At 40.3% G+C, this 24,168-nt stretch overlaps 1 protein-coding gene across 1 annotated transcript; it reads right to left on the bottom strand.

The window, feature by feature from the left end:
* Positions 1-5,400: 5,400 nt before the first annotated feature.
* Positions 5,401-21,456, bottom strand: LOC148027378 (zinc finger CCCH domain-containing protein 17-like). The gene is made up of 9 exons (XM_087691953.1): positions 20,711-21,456; positions 20,444-20,539; positions 20,144-20,233; positions 19,910-20,011; positions 19,563-19,709; positions 19,175-19,294; positions 19,013-19,093; positions 6,139-6,236; positions 5,401-6,050 (listed from the first exon to the last, which is right to left on the bottom strand). Exons 1-9 carry the CDS (start codon positions 21,335-21,337, stop codon positions 5,927-5,929), a joined length of 1,485 nt encoding a protein of 494 aa, XP_087548079.1. The 5' UTR covers positions 21,338-21,456; the 3' UTR covers positions 5,401-5,926.
* Positions 21,457-24,168: the final 2,712 nt, after the last annotated feature.

The following is a 24,168-nucleotide window of genomic DNA, read 5'->3' on the forward strand; positions in this document are numbered from 1 at the left end:
ATTTTAAAGTCCATGAAGTGTATTGAGAGATTGATTATAAAATCTAAACACCAAGTTTACTCCTCGTGCTAGTTGTTATGCCATAAAATACATGATCTACCAGGAGAAATCCGATTGACCATAAGATACATGATCCACTAAGAAGAATATAATTTTCACTACTTAAAATAGCCATCCATCATGACAACTAGCCAAATTATTATCCATAAATCATGCAAGGAGTTATGAGCATATTTCTCATAGAGGGGATGCATAAGTAACTTCTCCTCTAATTCATAAAGATTCCCTCTCAATGAGAAATGCTATGGATATTGGATGATAATACAAATAGCCAAGTTCAATGACATCAAAAGAGCCTGGTAAATAAGTTTGAGTGCTAAAGTTTTCAACAAACTTGTCCCAATCCAGAGCATGTCAGCATAGCCAACTATGATAATAGTCAAACCATCACCATTTTTGCATAATTATAGTGTACTTTCGACTATACTAGAATTAAAAAGGGTAACCAACTATATGTATATTTTTTGCATATTATGCACCATGTGCTTTCTTTAAGACCATCAACAACATTCAAAAAATTACATACTTTCTCTTTGCACTCTCTTATTGAAAAACCCCTTGGCTTTTTGACTTAAACCTCCTCATCTAGGTTACCATTTCAAAAGAAAAATCTTCACAAAAAACAATAAGAGCTTTAAATGATCGTCCAGGAAAAACTAATGAATCTGGTTTATTAACCTGTGGTTGTTTTGTGTTGAACACTTGTGGTAGTATGCTTTGCTTTTAGATCAAATGGGTAAATGGATGACTAACTAGGTGGATGTGTGCCTTGATAATGAGACTCTATGGGGGTGAACTTAATTCTAGTGAGGTAGCATTCTCATTTAGGCATTACTAAATTGTAAAAAAATCATGTCTAGGACTCATTCCATCTTTAGATTCTACCATGTAACCTATTTGGTGCTATGGATGGAAGCTTAGGGATTATTACATTTTCCCTATGAGATACATATATGTTTCTTATAGTCAATTATATTTCTCTACCCTTACAAATTGAGATGAATCTCAACTAGAAAGTTTAACTTTGCTCCCTCACGGTTTCCTATTTCCAAATGGACATTGGACTTTATATGTGGTATCAAATCTCTTTTTCAAATTAATTAAAAAACACACATATATTAGGGCTCACAAGTTTTTCCCATTGCATCCTACATTTCCTATATGTTGATTCTAATGTGAGTAAGTACACACAATATTTGAGTCTCACCAAGCATATCTGAGAGGCCAATCATTCACCAGTTACACTTACATTCAAAGGGGACCTAACTTAATATTTTTTTATAAGCATAATCTATATTGGTTTCATTATTAACAAAAAATCGTCATCCTATTTTGGACATTACAAGGCTACATGAAAAACAATAATAGATAGACTTATTTAGGGCCTTATACATCATCCAAAAGTTGTACATTTAGTGAACAAATTTTTTATGATCATATATAATGCCAAATATTCTAAGCTCCTAATATTTAAATGTTTTGATCATGCATTATGCTTACAACAATTTATGAGGATCTTGGGGTCCATTGGAGCAATGCATTATATAGGATTATGTAGGAGAAAATATATCCTTCTTAAGTAAATGCAACACCCTTATTTTTATGGAGAGGGCCTGAAAATTGAATGAGGTATGATTTTTGGTTCACTACTTATGCAAAAGTGAGCTATGCCAATAAGGAATTTGTGGAAGATTCTAAGCCTTGGAATAAAATCAAGCATATTTGTGGAAAATGATCGGTACTACATAATTATGGATCCATTAAGATGCTAAAGTCTCTTATGTCAAATCAACTTGTCCCTAGATTAGATAATTGACACTCTTGATTTGTGATTCTTTGTAAGTTCATCCCCTCTCACATAGCCATTGCATTCTCTCAAACAAACATAGTGAACTCACTGATTTACCTTCTTGTTGTAGTCTATCACAAAAGGATCATTGATGGCTCCACAATCCAAGTGATGTGCCTCAAGTGAGCTTCACCTCTATAGCCTTAATCACCATGCAAGCTTCGTGTTGAAGAAGAGGAGGAGGAGGAAGAAGAAGAAGAAGAAGAGTTTCTTTCATATTGGTTCCTCTCTCTCTCTCTCTCTCTCTCTCTCTCTCTCTCTCTCTCTCTCTCTCTCTCTCTCTCTCTCTCTCTCTCTCTCTCTCTCTCTCTATCTCTCTCTCTCTCTCTCTCTCTCTCTCTCTCTCTCTCTCTCTCTCTCTCTCTCTCTCTCTCTCTCTCTCTCTCTCTCTCTCTCTCTCTCTCTCTCTCTCTCTCTCTCTCTCTATCTCTCTCTCTCTCTCTCTCTCTCTCTCTCATATGCAAGATATAAGTAAGAAGCAAGAAGAGATGAATAACTCGCTTAAGCTCTATGAAATTTGTTGAAGCCATTGGCTAGACCCCATCACCGTAAATTGTAAACTCCAAAACTTTCTCAATAGGATACAGTAAAACCTTTTTCTTAATATGCTCATCACTACATTGTAGGGATGAATTTCCCATTCTAGATCTCAAAAACACCCCTCATTTGGGTTGATCTATTCGACATTGTTGATGATAAAGCAAAGGGACATTTGTTGCCCCCTGTAGATAGGCACTATGACTCTTCCATTTGCTTTCCCTAAAGATGCCTTGCTTGTAAAACATTGCTTATTGCATCCTTTAGAGCCAGCTGTTCTATCAGTTGTACTTGTTCCATGTTTTGCTTTTCCTTTAGGACAAGCTAGACCTACATCACTAGCAATCCTAGATGACATTGTAGTCTCCACACGAGCAAATTTGTATTTTATTATAGCATAGAAGCTATTTCTTGCAAAAGAAAAAAGGAATCACAAAAGAAGTGTTTTATGAACTTGACAACATTTAGACTCCTAAACTTCAGTATTGACTTTGATAATGCTTTAGGCTTCCCTACCTTAGCTCTTGCATGATTTTAAACCTTTGTCAAGTCTAAATGTGATTCTTTAGAGCAAATTTTTTGCTTGCATGGGGCTAGCACTATGTTTCATGAAGAAATGCAAAGTTGGGATCTCTTGGCTCACCATGATTTGGTCAATGTAAAAATCATTTCTAGAGATTAGGTTGAAAACTATTTTACTTGGCACAATAAACAATCGAAAAAATCTTAGCACACAATGAATTCTCTTCTAGACTCAACATAGTCCACATAAATCAACATACTTGGATTGTTGATTTGAGGACATTATTATTTTGTATGTGAAGATGTCGCCAGCTAGCATACTAGAGCAATAGTAGCCTTCATAAATGATGAGGTCAGATTGTGTTAGCTCATGGCACTGCATAAAAGCGCAATGCTAGGTTGATCAAAGGAGCTGTATTCTTGAGATTATGAAAATGCCAATCTCTTCTTTATCATATGTAACAAGTAGAGAGATTGACATGAGATCTAACCTCCCTGGCTGCACATGCATAGAGTTACAATGTTAGCTACACAATTCAAGTTGAGCAAGACTTAGGTTCTCTTCTGGCAATGCTTCTTTTAAAGAACATGCACCATTCCCATTTAACTGTGTATTGATTATGAATCATTGAATCAACCTAGACAAATTCAAAATCATCCTACATGTTTTCATGCACTAGTTGCTAGTTCATGGATTTTTCTTTCCAAAAGTAAAATTGAGGTCTCGATGCTAACAAATCAAAATCCATATGTAAAAATTGCAAGGTTACCTTCCATACTCATTATGGTCACCTCACTTTTTCGTTGATTGGTAACCCATCTACCTTCAACTAGTCTATAACACACAAAATGGGGCGCCTCCCCTCCAAGTACTAGCCAAGAGAGTGGGCAAGAACCATGCTAGCATTTTTCTTCTATGCAAACAAGCTACCTCACGAGTCCAATGAACAATAAAGCTTGATCACTTTGTGACCTCTTTCTTCTTGACCCTGACAAGGAGGAAAACCAACTAATGTTTGGGTAGATAATATTTTTTAACTTTTACACAAACACATGACGTGAACACATCCAACCAAATGATACACCTAGTAAGGCTGGAATCTAAAACCTCATAATTATGAGCCCAAGCACTAACTGCTAGCCCATCACCTTTAAGACTTCATTTGAGTATTTCTATACTCTGTCACTCGTATGAAACTGATGTGAACACAACTCCATATGTATTGCACTAGGACAAGCTTTATGCAATGGTGGACATTCTTCACTTCTCAAATCGAGGACTCGCATTTAATTTGGACTTGTTGGGAGTCTATTCTTTCGAAAGTCAAACTCTCAATACCCCCAGCTAACATTAATAAACATAATGGATTGGTCACATCCTTGGTCCAAGATGCTTGGCTCCACTTCTTCAAGTTTGCGCCATCGATGAGGATGATAATCTATTATGGTTCATGGCATCCTTCTTTGTCAAGAACATTTGTGACATACACATCAAGAAAGCTATAGCCCTATGAATCACAATATAAGAAAATTTGGGGGAATCCCACATCCCCAATTTGCAAGACTTGTTTGAAGAAAGCAATGGAGATCATGCTGAGCTGTGTCAAGCTTATGTCAAGACCCCCTGATGCAGCATACTGCAGAACTCTTCAAAAGAAAGTCCTTCATAACCTGAGCAATATCAGCATTCATATCAGGACACACAAGTTTCTCGCTGTTTTCCACTGCATTTCAGACTGATTATAATAACAGAGCAATTTTGAGCGAGTCCAAATAGAATCAGTCTTCATTAGTAATAGCACTGGGCCCTGGGTGCATAGACAACATATGACGTGAGATTTATCAATAATATTGTCTATGTTGTGTGGCACGGATTTTTCCTGATTTTAGACTCTTCAGAAGATGTACAAGGGACTTCGGCTTCAGTAACTTGAATCTTCAATCATGTTCCCATGTGTGAAAGATAGATCCCCCAACATTTGCATAATAGCATAATTTGAAGAGGAGACTGCTTTGACACAGATCATAACTATCCCCAAAACCTTTGGGTGGATTTTGTCAATATTGCAAATCATGAAATCAGGTGATTATTTTACACTCCGAGGGTGTATCTTAAGAGTACGAGAGACTCCAAATAATAGAAGAGAGAAAAATTACATGCACAGTCAAGACTCCATTCCAACCCCCCCAAGCAGCTTCAAAAAAATCCATTTGCGGGGAAGACAAACTCAAAAGCTTGTCCTAAGCTGCAGCAACTTCTGAGGAGTGTCTGCTTGATATGTTTCTTTCAGCAAGCTTGTCCTAAGCTGCGGCAACTTCTGACGAGTGTCTGCTTGATATGTTTCTTTCAGCTACTCTGCATACTTCTATAGTCCACTAATAATAAGACCAAGTCATTAATAATGATCACAATTAAGCTTAAAAGGCCCATGTCAGATGAACAAAAATCCCTTGAAATCAAATTCTCAAGCTTCTTTTCACAGGAGAACAATGTACATCAGCAGAAAAGGCTGGATTAGATGCAGAAGCAGCACTCAATCACTCTATATAGTACTGCAAAGCCGCAATTAATAATCTTCTCATTTGAGTTTCCTTTTTGGGACACCAATCTTTGGTGTGAGAGGAAAACTAGTTGGAGAATCGTATACATTAGAGTTTTATGTACCCTCCTACAGCTTCACACTTTTTCCAGGAAGAGGGACAACAATCAACAAACCTGCTGCAAAAGTATGCAGCCAGTTAGTCTGGCTGAATGCTTATCCATGGTTTTCCATTATCCTCTCCTGCTGCTGAGGGGTCTTCTCAACCTTTAAAGGTACGCTGGACCAGATAACATCAAGGCCCACACATCAAATGTACTGATAATCGAAGATTGGAGGAGCTCAAGCCAGCCATCTTAGGCCATTTGCGCACACATTTTATGCCTTGAGAACTACCAAATACAAAAATCCCACCAGTTCAAGGTGACCATTTCCATACTTTTACTCCCCCACTACTGTCACCTGAGAATACTAATCCACCAGGTCCGACCTGCAGTGCTCGCACTTCATCTTTTGAAAACATAACTCCCCTCTCAGTGAACCTGTCATACAAAAAGTGGACCACATTTCAGAGCAGACACAAAAGAAACATCCCTGCAGACACAAGAGGCTCTGAGACATTGTACATACGATGGCAGCTCTAGGAGATGCACTGTATTGTCATTGAAAGAGCACATCAGTATGTCCTTGTTTTGCTGGTCAACAAATCCACAGAAAGCAAGCACACCCTGTGAAAGGAACCAAAAGACATCAAACAAACATACTAGAAGCTCCTAAATTATCTAAAACCAAACAATCATGGCTTTTAATCTATTCACACACATACATGTAATACACACTCACTCTCTCACTCTCTCTCTCTCTCTCTCTCTCTCTCTCACACACACACACACACATACATATCAAGGAGCTACCCTGCTGGTAAGCCACTTTATTTTATTAATCCACTGACCCAGGTTCAAATTGCCATTTACCTACACCTAATACCAAATGACCAAGCAGAATCTAGGAGTTAAACCTAAGAACTTTTGGTCACCACACATTCAACTTAATCAACTAAGGTACACCCCTTTGCGCTCCCCCCCCCCTCTAAATCTCTCTCTCTCTCTCTCTCTCTCTCTCTCTCTCTCTCTCTCTCTCTCTCTCTCTCTCTCTCTCTGTGCTGCTCCAGCCACCATCACTGCTCTTCAGCCACCCCAGCACTGCTTGCCCTGCCCTGCCCCTGCAACCTGCCCCCACCTCACCCTGCCCCATCCCTACTACCCTACCTATGCCCTGCATCATCCCTGCCCAAACCTGTATCATCCCACACCTGGCACTGCCCTGCATCATCCCGCCTGTAGCCCCACCGTACTCTCTTCCGCCCCAGACCTGCATCCCACCCCTGCAGCCACCCCCACCCTGTCCCCGCATTACCCTCGCTGCTGGCCCTGCATCCCATCCCCTCCTGTCCCACTGCACCCCAATCCACACCCTGCTGATCCACCCAGACCCAGCCCTTTCCATACCTTTTCTGCCCACAAACTATCTCTGCACACCTGAGGAAAAAGACAGAGGAAAAGAACAGCAATTAAAACAGAGATTAAAATTACTGCAGACAGAAGGCATCAATGCGAGTGTCAATGCCAAGCTGGACACCCTGGAGAAAGCACTGAAAATGGTAATCACCAATACAAAAAAAGCCCTGGACAAGAGCGCTAACCAAGTGCAGCATACCCTACTACACAAAATCATGAAACTCGAAAATGAAGCCGAAGAATGGAGAAATCTGAAGGCAGCCATGTTGACAACTAGTTATCCAGCAACTAAAAGAGCAGAGAAGAAATCTCCCAGGCAGTGGACATCAAGCTTGATGCCGTACAACAAGGGTGGGTAGACTCTAGAGGTAATGAATAGAAACATCAAGGAGGTGTAGAAAGATGATCAAAAAGAGGAGGCACGCATCGTCAACATCATGCTTGAAGAAAAGAGGATGAGACAAGCAAGGCAATTGAATGTGAGGATAAATGGCATCACTGGCAAGGAGGGTTCATCGCCCAAGGATAGCAAGAATTTGTTCATATGCCTCGAATACAAAGAGGAAGATCCAGTTCCCTTTAACAAAGCCTGGAGGATTAGGAAAGAACGGCAAAAGCACACAATCATTCCGAGGTTCCAAGATGAGATGGACAAGATGGCCTTCATGAAGAAGGATGTATTGTGTGGACTCCCAAGGGATCTTATTACATGATGATCTTACCACGATGCATAATAGACACATGAATATACCCAAAATACTCAAGGCCAAGAAGGAAAGTAAGAATGTAGTGTATAGAGACAGCCGAGTCATCATTGATAGCAAGGTAGTTGAAGAGGGACGCAAGACCTATGAGACTGACACCTCAAAGATACCAATGACAGTATAGAGCTGTAATGGCTCACTATGGACACATCTAGAGAGGATGGAGGAAATGCTGGAGAACCATGAGTTGATTGTGATCACAAAGATACATCAGAATCTTGAAAGGGGACTAACTAGAGTACAAGGCTATGTCTCGAAGTCCACATACAGCAGCTGCACAAGACATCAAGGCACTATCAAAGTGTCAAGAGGAGTGCTGGTACTTATCAAACAAGAACTACAAGACAGAGTCCACATCATGGCACCAAACCCTGGCACATGGCACATTGTGGATCAGAGTGCAAATCTCCCGCAACCAAATGCTATACATTACCCTCTACTATTTCCCCTTCCAAGGATCCAATATGCTACTAAAGAGCCCAAGTAATAGAGGAGAAAACGAGGAGCGAAGGGAGAGTCCCCAAAGTACACTACTCGGAACTTGGAAAGATTCCTTTGGTAGGAGATTGTAATGCCAGGTTGTAGAGAAAACAATGTGAGACATATGATTTTGAGGACCTAGGGCGACTATAGGTGATGGATGTGGAGGAGCTTGGACACAAGCATAAGCAAAGATATCAACTGATACTAGAGGAGACGAGCACCACCTCATTTTTTGCAATAGGATAAAGAAGTGGCTTGGAGACAATATCAATGCTAACTTAAGCAATAAATATTAAAATCGCTATAACATTTAGTGGTATATTTGCATTAAAATTAATCATAACATTAGCACTAAATATTAAATCAACAAAAAATACTATCAATACGAGTGTTGATGCTTATCTGGGCTACAAGATTTTGGCTTCGACAGATAGTCTACTATAGCCTTGGAGTGGCAACTCCCCGATTTCCAATCATCAAAACCACCGAAAAATTTCTTGCGAACAAGCATCACCCTAAACACAAAACCCGAACACGAGTACCGGACGAGAGACATACCTTGCCATCATACCCACCACTCGCAACACATACCCCCCATGCATGCCCCTCTTGCTAGCAGTGTCCCATACCACCCTAAACGAGATAAAGGTATACTTGTTAAGTGTGAACCATCACATTTTTGTGAGGAAAAGTGGTTTCGTGCACACCATCGGATCTTGTGTGCAATTGCAAGTTAACACTTTGAGACCAATGAAACATCCCCCTAGGATCCAACCTACACATCAGACATGACGTGAGCCATACTCACAATGAAAGGGTCTAGACATCAAACTCATCTCCTAGCAGTAGAGCCAAAAGAGCTTGCCTCTGAGCCTCAAAGCTAGCAGCACTCCGAGTCACAACCACATCCCAAGGCTCAGAGTCCCATACCACCAACCCACACCATCCCAATGTATGGATGCATCGGCCAATGGGCCAAGCGTCCAAGAGTAGTGATCACACAATGAATGAGCACAATAGGCCCTCGAGTCCTATAAATAGGACTCAGCTGCCCTAAACCCGAATTGCCCTAAGTGGATTCGTACTAAGTCACTTCATGACCATTATGACTAATGCTACTAGTGCCCATCCGGATGTCCACAAACATAACAATACCAATGAGAAGGAGATCAGTCTTTACCCTGGGAGCAAGACAAGTGTAGGTTGTGGACTCACATATCTACTTAGGGGTCACAACTCACTACATCCATTGGGAATTTCACCATGGCACAAGTTACCAAAGATCAACTTAACACTAGGCTACATTGGCCATGCTAGAGAGAGAATGCCACCAGGTGAGCTACTAGGAATCTCACACACAAAGGTAGCTATTGGACACATTGGTCACACTAACCATGATGTATGGTGCACCTATTTGGACCCTAATTTGGCTATATACCTACGGACATAGATATAGAGACAACAAATCATCATGCTCTCACAAATGATCCGAACAAAATATCTGTACTGCATGAGATCATTAGAGCGGAGTTTGCTACACTCCCCATGACGATGGAGGCCCTTTTCCAAACCCTAAACTTTATACATAGAGTTAGAAGTACGCATCTAGACAAACTACCTAGGAGAGTCTTCAAGGTCTCTAGGCAACTAGCCTAGACAAGACACACAACTTCATGGTATGCACAAGTTGAGCAATGACTCATAGGATACAAGATTGATCAACATGGACAACCTCCTCTCCTTTCAACGTAATCCTAACTTCCCCCTTTCATACAAACCTCCCACACTAAGAGGAACTTGGTCATGCTATAGAACCTTTACCAACTATACATATCACATACATGGATCTCACCCCGAAAGCCCCTTCCCTCGAAGATGTACTACTACATAGACTACTTTATGAGAACTATAGCAAACGATTTCATTGAGAGAGCTAGATAACTAGACATAAACATGCCACACAGCATACAAGTAGCCATTGACCAGCTCAAGGCATCCTCTCATTGGCTCGAGATCAAGACCGAGAAAGCAACCCACATTCCTAGACCTACGCAAATTCGCATTCTATGCAAAAAGAGTTGGAGATCTAGGAACACTACATCTACAAATACAAAGTTATAGTACAATCAGATCTAGGTAATCCACCCTATTTAGAGGGGACACCTCCCTTGAAATAGTCAACAAGTCCTTGATCCAACACTGCTTAGGGCAATTTCAAGTCAAGATTCAAAGGCTCCATGCATCATTACTACAAGCATGTACTATGCTCAGAGAGGGATATTAGTAACAACTTACTAGTGATGATGTCCATACGCACAACACCTACACAAAGAGGAGTTGACTATCCAAAGAGCCAAGGAGATTACGGCAACATGTCGATCACGGGTACAAGGGTACCAAACACAAAGGCTACAAGAAAAAGAGATGAGAGAGATCCATCAATGACACATGTAGTACCTGATAAAGCAACCACACAGCTAGACGCATACTGCTTCATTCTCAAGTTGTATCTCTATATGGGCATTGTCTTATATTGTATATCACATTAGCTTCTTTACACAGTATATCCCCAATTAGCTTTTAGCACATCCCACTTTGATGTCTACAACATTGTACATGATATTGTCTCATAGGCCATTTTGGCCTCAAAATACCTCTCTTTTTTTTCGTAACAGCTCTCTCTCTCTCTCTCTCTCTCTCTCTCTCTCTCTCTCTCTCTCTCATATAGTAATAAAATAATACCATAAGTGTGAGTGTGTGACAAAAGAATACAAACACAAAGAGAGACGCAAAGAGAAAGATTGAAATGAAAGAAGAGAATGGAGATGATAAATCTGCAGTGAATCTAGATGAAAGCTGAATACAAAGGTGGATTGATCAATCCTTGCACACAGCCCCAAGGTCTTAGTGAGGGCACTGGATCAAGCTGATGACAAACAACAATACCCAAAATGGAGAAGAGGCCAAAATATCGAAGTGTGCTGAAGTAATCTACAAAAGAATGATGGCAACTAACTATGGAGAAATATAAATAGCCAGAAAAGAATGAAACTAGCTGTTTGCTGCACTAAAATGCCCAAAAAAACTGGCTGACTGCAATTTTTGAAATATAATAATACAGGCACCATCAGAAAATGTTGATCACGATAAAATAATATTGATCGCCCCTATCCAATATGAACTAACTCCCCATCTTTTGAAAAAGAAATTCTTTTGTGTCAATTTCTTTTTCAAAGTTGATTGCCCCTGTCCAATAATGTTTACAGAGTTTTGGAATATGTAAACAATATGAATAGATCACGTGTGTGTGTGTGTGTGTGTGTGTGCATATGAAATTAGCCTTCCTTCTTGGAGAGGGTGGTAATTCCTTGATTAAGCACTTAATTACAACAATCAGTAAATAAACATAAATTGAAATGCACAATTTACCCTAATAATCTTGGACATTGGACACCTAGTTGACCCCAAAACTTGCACCCCTTTTAGTATTTCTTTACTTTGATTGCTAATGGAATGAGTACAGGCTGAGATTTCACAATCTCCTTGGCTATTTCAAAAGCCCCTTGCTATAATAACAATCAGCAAGCAATGTAGGCCATTTGCTACTTTGACTTTTCACCAAAGACTTGCACAATTGGTACCACAAACTGGCCAAATGCTACCCTAATTTACAATGAATGGGCTGGCATCTAAGTTCCTTGACAATTTCTACAAAAATTTAGGATTTACAACAGAAATTCTCCTACTGTCCACCAAATATGGCTGAGATCTACTCCAAATGGCTAAGAAATGCTAAGATCTTTTGAGAAGTTATTAGAGAAGGTGAGAGAGAGCCAAGACGAGAGAGAAATCTGATTTTCTTCGCAAGAAAACCCTAAAATCTGTCTGTTGCCTGCTCTGGCCTACAATTAATGCAATCACCTATTGCCAAGCACCTCCAAAATGCTATCACCTAATCAGCAATGCTATTGCCAACCCCTTAGAGGTGTCTATTGCCTGCTGTCTCCTGCCTATTGAGGCCCCTAGATGGTTGTCTTCTGTGGCAAATTACCCCGCTCTAATTAGAAAATGGTCCAGTTGCTCCCTCTCTCTCCCAAGCTGTAAACTAACTAAATGGCTAAGACCTAGCCCCTAAAATGTTTTCTCAATTTGCATGGGCATTTTTGCCAAATGGCAGCCTTCTAAACCCATTTTTCAACATTATCCACCCATTTAATTGATGTTCAAAATTAAATAATCCTAAAAAATAATTTCAACACTTCTAACCTTACCCAAAATTAAATGTGCCCATCCATAATTAAATTGGCTAGGCCATTTGCAACCTGGTGTGGTCCCCAACCTCTGTTGACCCTTCGACTAGCATTAATTAATTAATTAATGCTAGTCCCTAGTATCACCACTAACACTTATTGGACAAATAACTGTCCTAGGGTCAAAACTGACCCCCAAAGCCTAGCTAGTCATAACTTATGCAACTTTTGCTTTTGACACCCACTGCATCCTCAAGGTCCTTGGTCTCATACCATGAAATGATTGCCATGTGCATCACATGTGCTAAACAACCTTGCACATTTAATTAATAGCTTAAATCAAATGTTATCAACAAGATTAAAGCATCTTAAAATTTCACATCCCCGTGACAACATACACATGTGATGGTTCAAGGCTGAAGCCTTTCAAAGCAAGAGTTATAGTGTAAGGCTTGGCTACGGACCACAATTGGTGTTGGAAAGAATGGGTACAAGGAGCATACACACATCAAAGGAAGCATAGGTGAAGGATGAAACGAGAAGGCGAAAGCGAAATGACAACCTGCAAGGGTTAATTTTCTCCCTAAAAAACTCAACTACCCAAAGCGCGTTTCTTAAAAGAAACAAATCCAGTTCAAAAGTCATTTTGTTTCCAAACTCCCAAAGCACTGTTTTTGAAAACTATGGACACCATGAAATCACAATTTATGACTTTAATTAAAATAGTAGAAAGAGACAACGGTAAAGAAGATATTAGATACACACCTATAGACCCAAATACACCTACCTTGAAAGGCATGGATACACACTTATAGACAACGGTAAAGAAGATATTAGATACACACCTATAGACCCAAATACACCTACCTTGAAAGGCATGGATAGGGATAATTGGTGAGATATTCCTTTAGGATCCAAGATATACACAAGACAACACAAGCCATACTCATGACATAGAAACCATAAGGGAAAGGTCTTCACACTCACCTCCTAGCCGTAAAGCCAGACAAGTTCACCCCCTAGGCTTGGGACAACATCACCTTAAGCCACACTCAGGTCCCAAGAGTTGGCATTCCAAACCACTGACCCACACCGTCTCAATGGGCATACACATCGGCAATTGGGCCTAACAACCAAAAGTACTAATCACAAATGGGCACAAATGGGCCGTGAGTCCTAAGAATAGAACTCAACTACCCTAAGCCTAAAGTGCCCTTATTGCATTTGCAGCAAGTCACTCATGACCCAAGGTTGTGACCAATTTTGCTTGTGTCCATCCTAGATATCCAAGGATGTCACACTTCCCTCTTAGCACTATCTTTTCTACTTTGTCCTTGAGGATATTGCTAAAGACAACAATCGTTCATAAGGAGGGAAGTGTGACATCCTTGGATATCTAGGATGGACACAAGTAAAATTGGTCACAACCTTGGGTCATCAGTGACTTGATGCAAATGCAATAAGAGCACTTCCCTCCTTATGAACGATTGTTGTCCCTAGCAATATCCTCAAGGACAAAGTAAAAAGGGATCGTTGTCCTTAGCAATATCTTTTCTACTTTGTCTCTTCGATTTCCCTCTTGGATTTCTTAAGTACCAATTGGATTAGCATAAAACCTAGCACAATCCTAGGCTCTTTTAATGCTTTCCTCCACAATCATTAACATTCCGTGCATAGCATACAAAAATTCAACAACAAACTAATCTCAACTCCTTAGAACCAAATAGCAATTGGTGGCTTCGGCTCATAAGTAGATATCATTATCAATGGGTCTATATCTAGAAATTGGTAAACTCACTCCAAGAATTGTCTATGGAAGACATGTATGCAATACATCCTCCATGGTTCGATTTGTCCTTTCAGTTTGTCAATCACTTTCAAAATGTTTCCAACAGAACATATACAACTGGGAATACATATATTTAGGATTATGATCATTAACCATTGTATCAAACAAACCATAAAGTTTATTTGATATAAAACAAGAGGCCAGGCGGTTCATGGCTTTTAACCATCATCTTGGTTAGAATAATCATTTTTGTCAATCATTCAATCATGGCCCTGATCACCCACATTTGTATGAGGTAATCTTATTGCATAATCCATGGAGATATTGCTAAAGTGTAACATGCAGTTCGGTTTCTACACCATCTCCAGTGGCTAAGCACACAGTCCCAAACCACTTGCATTCTATTCTTCAATGCCCATTCAATCCAGTCCCAAGGCTCAGACAAACCATTAGTCCAATTTGTCCCAATGGTTGCCTCTTCTGGCCATGGAAAGATCCAGGCTTAATCAAAGAGAACTCTAGGGGTAAAAAGCAATAGCAACTAAAGAAAATAAAAATAAAATATTTATATAAGTAAATAAGGAAAGCAACTGCAAAAAGTATCACCACCTAGTGACAATAATGATGATACTAAATGATGGAGAATGAGCCGGGCTGCAAAAACGCAAGTCCCAATAGTGTCTGTGTCAGACAAGTGACACCAAATGATGAAGGAGAAGCCAAGCTGCAAAAACGCAAGTCCTAGCAGCCCTTGTGATAGACGAATGAAGCCAGGTGATGGAGGAGGAGCCAAGCTGCAAAAACACAAGTCCCAACATACCCCTGAGATAGATAAGTGGCGCCAAGTTATGGAGGAGGAGCCAAGCCAAGCTACAAAAATGCAAGTTCCAACAGTCTTGGTGATAGACGAGCGACGCCAATCGATGGAGTAGCCAAGCTGCAAAAACACAAGTCCTAGCAGTCCTTGTGATAGACAAGTGATGAAATCACCAACGCTCGGTGATGGAGACTATCGCTAAAGGCTAGGATACTAACACCAAACTGGAGATGATGATGCCAGACAAGAAGATCTCCAAACTAAAAAACGTAGGTGAAGGTTGAGCATGAAGGAGAAGGGTGTTGACACCAAGCAAATGATGGTGACGCCAAGTGAAATATGCTTCAAACGCAAGGCCTGATGCTGGAACAGGGCGCTTGAAGCAGAAGAGGAAGGGTGAAGACAGCCACAAGCCACCAATCATCACAATGTCCTCCTAAAGGGGTGTTAGGGCAATGGAAGAGGTTGGTGAGAGAAGGGAAAGGTGTCTCATGACGAAGAAAGAGAGATAAAGAAATACTAAAGAGTACGTTCAGTGAAAAATGAATGAAGTGTAGGCATAAGCTATCTAGGGTGGCAGACCACTGTGTGGGAACCCACTGAAAAAGTGGCCACAACGTGGACACGACCCTTTTTGGGACTATCAATGCGAAACCCTAAATAAAGTGTGTGAACACCGGAAGTGGGTTTCTCAACAACCTCATCAAAGATCACATCCTTGCTCATATCGATCTTTCATGTCTTCAAATCTTAAAACCTATAGCCCTTCATCGTCATGCTTTAGTCGATGAAGATAAGCTTCTTCGACTTTGAGTTGACTCTGTTGCCAAATTTTTTCTTATTCACGTGGACATGAGTATCACATCCAAAGATGCAAAAGTGGAATGCATAAGACTTCTTCCCAAGGAAAGTCCCATAAGGAGTTACATATTGCAATGTTAAAGTCCAATACTTCTTGTGGATATATACTACCGTAGCAACTGCCTCACTCCAAAGACAGTGAGATAGACTCCAACATCAATCGAGCCATCTCAAGCATGGTCCTAATGGAACATCCCATCCGAATACCATAATCCCTACAAAACTTTAAAAAAGTGTTAAAACAAACCTTAAAAGTCGTTTGCATTTTTAAAAGCACCCTCTAGCCATTGAAGTATACCGCCATCTTGTACTCCAAGAAGTACGGCCACACATATTTGTTGAAATCATCAGATAAGAAGCATCGAATACTTGGCCTTCCCAAGGGAGTCCGTGCCCATAGAGATGTGTACAAACTCTAGTGATGTAGCAACCCTCCGAGAAGCAACCTATGGAAATAGAATGGACTCTCCCAATAAATGGTACAAAGAACGAATGTTTCATACATAAAATTAATTATATTGAATATGTCATTTCCTCGAAAGGGATTTAAATGAATTCCAAAAATATCAAAATAATTCAAGAATGGCCTAATCATATGTATATGAGGTGTGATCTTTTCTTATCTTATACTCCTACTATTACCACTTTGATAAGTAATTTACATATATTGGCTTCTTTTCTTGAATCTTCATGACCTTACAAAGTAAAACTTTTCCTTCCCATGGAAGGAGAAAGAGAGGTAGCATTTATAAACCTGAAAATAGCCCTCACTTTTACACTTGTTTTTATTAATTTCAAATTTGATAAAACCATCTTTAATAAAAACAAATGCTTGCAATGACTGTGTTGATTTCTTATTAATTTTAAATTTGATAAAAATATTTGTAACGAGTTGCTTGCAATGATTGTATTGATGCCATGTTCAATCAAGATGGCCATATCATAGCCTTTCAAAACAATTGTCTAAATTATGTGGAGAGAATGTATGACATTTATGAAAAATAAGCTCTTACTCATGGTTCATGCTTTGAAGATATAGAAGCATTATCTTTTAGGTAATGAATTTCTCATTAAGATCGATTATCAAAACTTGAAGTATTTCGAGATTCAAAAGCATTTACAAGAGTAACTTGCGAGGTGGAGAAATTTATTATCCATGTTTAATTTTCAAATTGTGTACTCTCTCTTAACAAACATATTTTAGTAGTAGTTGAACTTTCCAGAGTGCCTCAAATTGCAACTAATTAAGTGGTTAATTATGAAGTTTGCCAACTAACAAAGAAGACAAAAATGTTGATTTTGCAATAGTTTGCGGACAGTTCTTAAAGAAAGCTATAAACATCCCCATGTGGAACACGTACATCACCTAGTGCCAAATTTGTGCAAATAATAAAAAATAATTGTTTTCCCAATAAAAGGGCCAAGATTGCTATTGTAGATATAGATCCAAAAATCTCTAATGGGAATCCACGCTTGTAAATCCAATGACATTGAATCAAAATTTACTTCTCTACGAAACATATCTTAAGAAAAGGATAGGGGAACCTTTTCCGCCAAGTCCTACTATTCTTTTAATTATTCTCTGTACCCTTATTGTTCCTTGTTTGAATTGCATTTCTAGGTGGTGACTGTCTAAATAAGGTAAGATTAGAAAAGGTATCAAAAGCATTGGCACAAACAAAGCTAATTGATTTCTCTCTCCTTATGAAAAGAAAACATAAGAGATTATGGCTATAAGGATCTCACGAAGAAAAGAGAAGGGTTGGAAGTTTGCATCCATAAATGCACCATGTTTCTCAGTTGTCCATTAAGTTAACTCACATGAGCTACTATCCATGTCAGAGCAATCGATATAACACCTGTGTATTATAAAAAATTGCTCACAATGACCATTCCAAACAGTTTCAACCAATCTATAAAGATATCCCTAACTTGTACTTGCAAAGGTAAGTCACTGTAAAGCCTATACATTTTGAATATGTATGATTGTGACCCAAGATCTAACATGTACATACCATAACCCTAAGCATCCTATGGTGGCAAACCACTTGGATAACTCCAAATCTATCTTGTAAAGCCTATGTAAGTCAAGAGTACATGTAGAAAATGATCTAGAATAAGGCAAGGTTGCAATACCACACTCAACTTTTATGTGTAGGAAGGATTATATTAAGCAATAGAATTTGAATCCTATTCTATGCATAACAACTTGATGGTGGCAAGATTAAGTCCTGGGAAGGGGTCAACAAAACCAAAGTGTCACAAAGCCACATCTAGATAACTAGTTCCTTGATGTACATATGGAAAAACTAGCTATTTGACTTGGCCAAAGGTGCAGGACCTCTAGTAACTCAAGCATCTGCTCCCCGTGTATTCCACAAAAGAAGCAATACCAAACAATTTGCATGAAACCTAGGCCCAAGAAAATTCAACTCGATAAATTTATCATATTGCATTTATAGGTGACATGAACTAACTTGTCATGGAAGATCCTTAGAACAATGTGTGCAAAAGTAGTCACAACTAGGAATAGAGAGTGAATAAGAACTTGTGATTGGCCAAAATGTGATGAGGGCAGGTTGGGTGAAATGGGAACTGCAAAAGTGACTGTTATAATTTCCCTGGCACTATTAGGGTCATGCATACCTTTTAGAATATCTGTTTTCTCTTGCTTTTCATGCACTAAACTTAAGTAGGGAATATAAGTAAATGCTTTCTAGACACCCAGACTCTCTTCACATTGACCAGTCACAACCTGCCTTTGCATATGCTCCTTTCTCGCGGTATAGGTCTATATTGGTTCCATTCACCTACCAATGACACCCACTTGGATATAATAATCACAAATATGTAAAAGCATTAACATGAAATGACATATTAAAAGCACGATGATCAGAATCTTTGAGAGACAGTAGCCAAAGGGTAGTAACCTCCTTATTGTAACGGTACATAATCCGGACTAAAGCCCTCATTGAGGCAGGTTTTGCTATGCATGAAGTAAAACTGAAAAGGAAACAACTTACATCCAAAGAATCATTCGTGCCTGCATCTTTGGGAAAAGTGTATTGTAATTCCAAGCTTCCACTTTGAGTTGGAGCCCAGACCTGCAAAAAACAGCCCAACCTTGACAACCTTAACTTGGATCATGCCACCCTATGACCCATTGGATAAAATTTCGACTGTACTTTTATAGTTCCATCTAATGATCCAGAGAGAAGAAACTGATTCCAACAGAGGAGTCCCATCACAACATTTGTATGCCCCTGCAATGTCTGTAAGCATTCGCCTGTGTTCAAATCCCAGACCTGCAGCACAAAAAAGAGCTTACACCAAAATCGTTCATGACAACAATAAACAGCTGTGATGCTCCAGAGCAATCGATATTCAATGAAGCTGTCAACTCAGGAAGAACATACTTAAGAAGGTAACAATTTTACTTGATTTCGGAGATCAAAACATTGCAGTGCAATAATAAAGTTTGTGGGCAAAAAGAAATACATGAAGCTTTAATCAAAACTGAATTCAGGGAAGTCGTGTGGTTTTTAACAAGACGAAAACCTCAGCCATCTTTACCTTGATAGTTTTATCCAAAGCACCTGAATAGAGTTTTCCATCAGCAGCCTCAAGCGTAACAACAGCTCCGGAGTGGCCCCACAAAGATGCCACGGGCTGAAACAGATTGACTGAACTGTTGTATTTCCAAGCTAATATGCTACCATCCTGCAAAACCAGGATTGAATAAGATTATCAAGCAACAGCCAAAGTGATAAAGGCCCATCCTTGCATTAAAAATATCCTATAGCAAAAACTTAGACAGCTATAGTTGCAACACCGAATAGCGTCCATACATCTATAACTAGCTTATGAAAACGTGGCATACAAAACTTCAAAAATCACTGAAAACAATCCTGGATGAGGACCTGGGCTCCAGCCAGTAGCATGTCGTGTCCCACAGCCAGCGCATGCACTTGCCCCTTAGGACCATCCAATCTTTGTTCAGTATTTGTCTGTAGATTTAGGGCCTGTAAGCAAGTGACAAGCAATGCTTCTCTGATGAGCTCTCAACTTTAGGTACTCTAGAGGTGCACTAGCTTGACCTCTCGATCAAGTTGTACGCTATGAACTGATAGCTCAATGGAGAGATTCATGAATACCTTCACTTCATCTGGAAGGCCTACAAAAAGCCACCCTGCCTCCGTGAGCAAGCACCCGACATCACCTCCCATGGCAACAACAGTGGTACACTGGCAAGCAAAGCAGTAAATTGACTCATGAGACAAGGCATGATTGTGTGACACTTTTAAAAAACAGAAAAAACGAAATTTTTCAACTCTTGCATGAAACAGATCCTATGATCTCAGCAATCAAAGACTGAGTCAACATCATCTTTCCATAGACAGGTTCTCTCCAGAATGTTGTGCGGTGGAAAACGGGCAAATGGACAAGAAACAAACCTCCCCTGTTCCACAATCCCATACGCGAATGGTCTGATCCTGGCCTCCAGTGTACAATTTGTTGGCTCCTACTGGCAGTGCAATAGCTCTCACGGCCTGTCACATGTCAGGTGGATTCATCGAATAGTGACTCAGAACCTTCGTGTTAAATAAATGTTGTCATCCGCACAAAACATCACATGCCAATGAGCTTAGTATCCGTCTCTTTAGGTATGCCAAGCGAATTCCAATCAACACGATGCACTTTGCAAAGGGAAAGTAAGAAACCTTCTCGTGTCCAACAAGTTGAGTCATGTAGCTAATGTCTGTAGTCGTACTGTGGGAATGAAGAAAGCTGCACTGGGATCCTTTCATGCAGTTGCCACGAAGGAAATAGATGCAGGGTTTGTCACGAGGCCGACCACCTCCAGAAGGTTTCCCAGCTTTACTACCGCGCAATCTGGCCCAAACATTCCTTCTGCCACTGCCAGCCGCAGTCATGTCTAGTCTGTCGTCTGCCAAGGCTACGCTGGATCGCTTGCCATTACTGTTGCTCAAGGCGATGGCCGAGGGGTCTTCTGTGTGCAAGAAGTTGCAGGGGTCGCGGTTGCAGCGGCCCTCGCGCCAGAAGCTGCAAACCTGCGGGGGCCGTGGCCCGGAGCGGAAGTGGCTCCTCTTATTGCTATTCATGCGGACGGGGCCTCCGCCTCCATCCACCTCCATGGGGGGCTCAAGCTGCTGGTCTTCTTCGTCCGCTGCTGCGTCTTCTCCTCCTGCTGCTCCGGCTCCTGCTCTTCGGTGACGCCGATAATGATGGTGCTGGTGCTGATGCAGATGATGATGCTGGTCCTGGGGCGCTGAGAGCTCCTTAGGGCTTGGGAAATTGGGAAGAGACCGGACGCGCTTGAATGACATACATACAGAGAAGCGCAGAGAAGAATAAAAACACGGATGAGCACTACCTTAGGTGCCTAAAACAAAACGAACAAACAAGCAATCGAACCAACAAGACATGGTCCCAATACCAACAACAACAAAGATGAAAGGAAGCAATAGAAGAAAGGCACTCTCGAGTCCCCCCTTTCGACTTAATATTTCTTCCTCCTTTTTTTAAGAAAAAGTCTCGAACTTGTGTGTATTCGAGTTTTTCTTTTTTTAATGCGGTGTTACATTGAATTGACAAAAAAAAAATTACATCTTTCAAATAAAGGGGGAGACGGATCTAATTGAGAAGTCTCAATTACAACACTTAAGAGCTTTGAAATTGGCTCTATTAATAGAGGCCTTCTTTCCTAGACCATTCAATGGAGTCAATACATCACACTTACATTATTGTAGACTAAGAGGGACACAGGAAGAGACCCTTCCAAATAACTTCTTGTTCTTATGGTTCCAAACACTCCTAATGGCTATAGCCTTAATGACATTCCAGAGAGGCGCCTTGGCTTCTCGAAGAGGCCCATAATCACCGAAAAGGGCTCCCCTTGCATCAATTTTAGCCTGCAACCTTGCTTTCTCCACCCAACTACTTAAAGCCTTCCATAGCCACCTGACATCGATGTAGTCCCAAAATAGATGTTCGGCAAATTCCTCCTCCTTTTTGCATAGCACACACATAGGTGAAGGCATAGGTGAAACCTTGGCAAACTTAGTTATCTTGCTCCGAGTAGGAAACTTATTCATTAGGACTTTCCAAAGCACTAGATTAAGCCTTTGAGAAGGGGTACTGATCCACAGAGCCCTTGCCCTTCTTTTCCATGTCCTTAGCTTTGTTATAGGGTAGTACTTCTTCTAGAATTCCTGCACCTTTAACACATGTCTGACATTATAATGATTGAAGTCATCTCTTTTGACTGCCTCATAAAGCAACTTCCCCTTCTCTGTTTGATAGCACTTCATTAGGGCCATCGGTCTGATTCTGAAGGATGTTAGCCACTCTTCTCTCTTATTCATTAGAACCATCCCCAGCCAGTTCTTTTCATTCTCATTCAGTTGAAATCAATGCTTACACTCCTCCAATGACAGGAAGCGGAGCTCTCTCTATTCCCATATATCCAACCACGTCCTAAGCCCTTTTCCATGCACACTCTTTGCTAGCTTAGGCTTATTTAAAATGGGTGTAAATTCACCTCGATAGGCAGCATCTGAAAACCAAAGGGACAGTAGCAAACTTGGATCTCCCCTCCCATAAGGGCAACCCCTCCATTTAAGCTCACGTATTACACTTCCTACTAGCATTTGCAGATTCTCTAACGCCCTTATCTTTATTTGAATCATAGCTGACGATTCAATGCCTAGTCCACCTTCCTTCTTGCTGGCAGTAAGGAGATCCTAGGATGTAGCATGCCATTGATGTGTTTCACCCGCTATCCACAAAAATGATCTCAGTGCTCAATGTATTAAAGTTCTTACTTTCATATGCAAATAGATACTTAATATTCTTCCACAAGATCAACAATTACATCCTTAGACCTTGAGTTTAAAAAGGTGCATCATCGTACAAGATTCAATGGGTAGGGCCAACCAAAAAGTGATTTCCCTTTTGCAAATACTAACTCTAATTGCTTCATACACCAACTTTAATCTACCTTCCCAAATGAACTCATTCAAGTTCTTAGTTCTATTGGAGATAGGAAGCAAAGAAGCCTAGTTGGGGAGTGAAGGTCAAAGGAAAGTCAAGATGAGTGGTGGGCGCACCACTACATCCACAGGCTAAGAAATGTTATAAATGGCATTTCCTCTCATTACTCCCCCATTACCCCACACTAGTAAAGGTGGTAAGAACCCATGCACGCCTTAGGAGATGGTGAGAGGCTTGAATGTGATGAAGCAGGGGGTAGACACTTGCAATTACAAAAAATTATTGAAGAATGAAGATGGCATGGAGCTAGAATTCTACTCAGCTGCCAAGCTTGAGGAGGTGGATATGGAGGAAGTCGAGAAAGTTGTGAAAAGTAGCATAAAGGATTCTATTGAGTGGCAAAAACTCGCCACAAAGGACAACAATACCAAGATCTACAAGGCTCTGGTGGTCCCTACAAATAATCAAGAGGAGGTTTGTTGATTTTCCTATATGTGGTTTGCTATTGGCTTCAAAGATGCCCCCTTTCAAAGGAGCACAAAAAGAAGGAAGCAAAGTTCGTCCTAAACTAAATAAAGAGAATACTAGTAGAGATGATAGTAAGAACAAAAGAGGTAATGGAAAGGCTAATGTATCCCTAAAAAAATTGGATGGCTCCCTTTGATGGATATGAATATCTTTGCTTAACTAATCTAGTAGCCCTCCTTGAGGATTCTTTAAGCCTATTATACCAACTGAACTCTTGCTTGTCCATTTAGGAAGCGGGCAAATAAAATGTATACATCACGATTGACACATAGATTCGATCACTTCTCCCTTTTTGTAGCAAGCATGGAGTTGTAAGCACATGGTTCATCTCCATCACACCTAGTGTCATACTCCAATCCCCAATTAGGTCCCCAATCACGATTGCATTGTCCCACCCAACTAATCCTACAAAGATGCCAAAGATTAGCTCTAATCATGGAACCTAATGGGCCTCATACGGAGAAGATAGGACCCTTTTCATGCTCCATGTCTATCAAGGTCGTTATAGGATGGCCATTTTCATCTAGCCACCACCATAACCATGGGTGCAAATCCTCCTTAATTAGTAACATTGCGCCTCCTTTACCTTAGCTAGAAATCAAACATGATTAGGGAAATCATTACTTTTTAAATCCTC

The sequence above is a fragment of the Lygodium microphyllum genome, chromosome 13 (genome assembly GCF_053477565.2).
Source record: "Lygodium microphyllum isolate KBCC chromosome 13, Lygodium_microphyllum_v1.1.10, whole genome shotgun sequence".
Taxonomy (NCBI): Eukaryota; Viridiplantae; Streptophyta; class Polypodiopsida; order Schizaeales; family Lygodiaceae; genus Lygodium; species Lygodium microphyllum.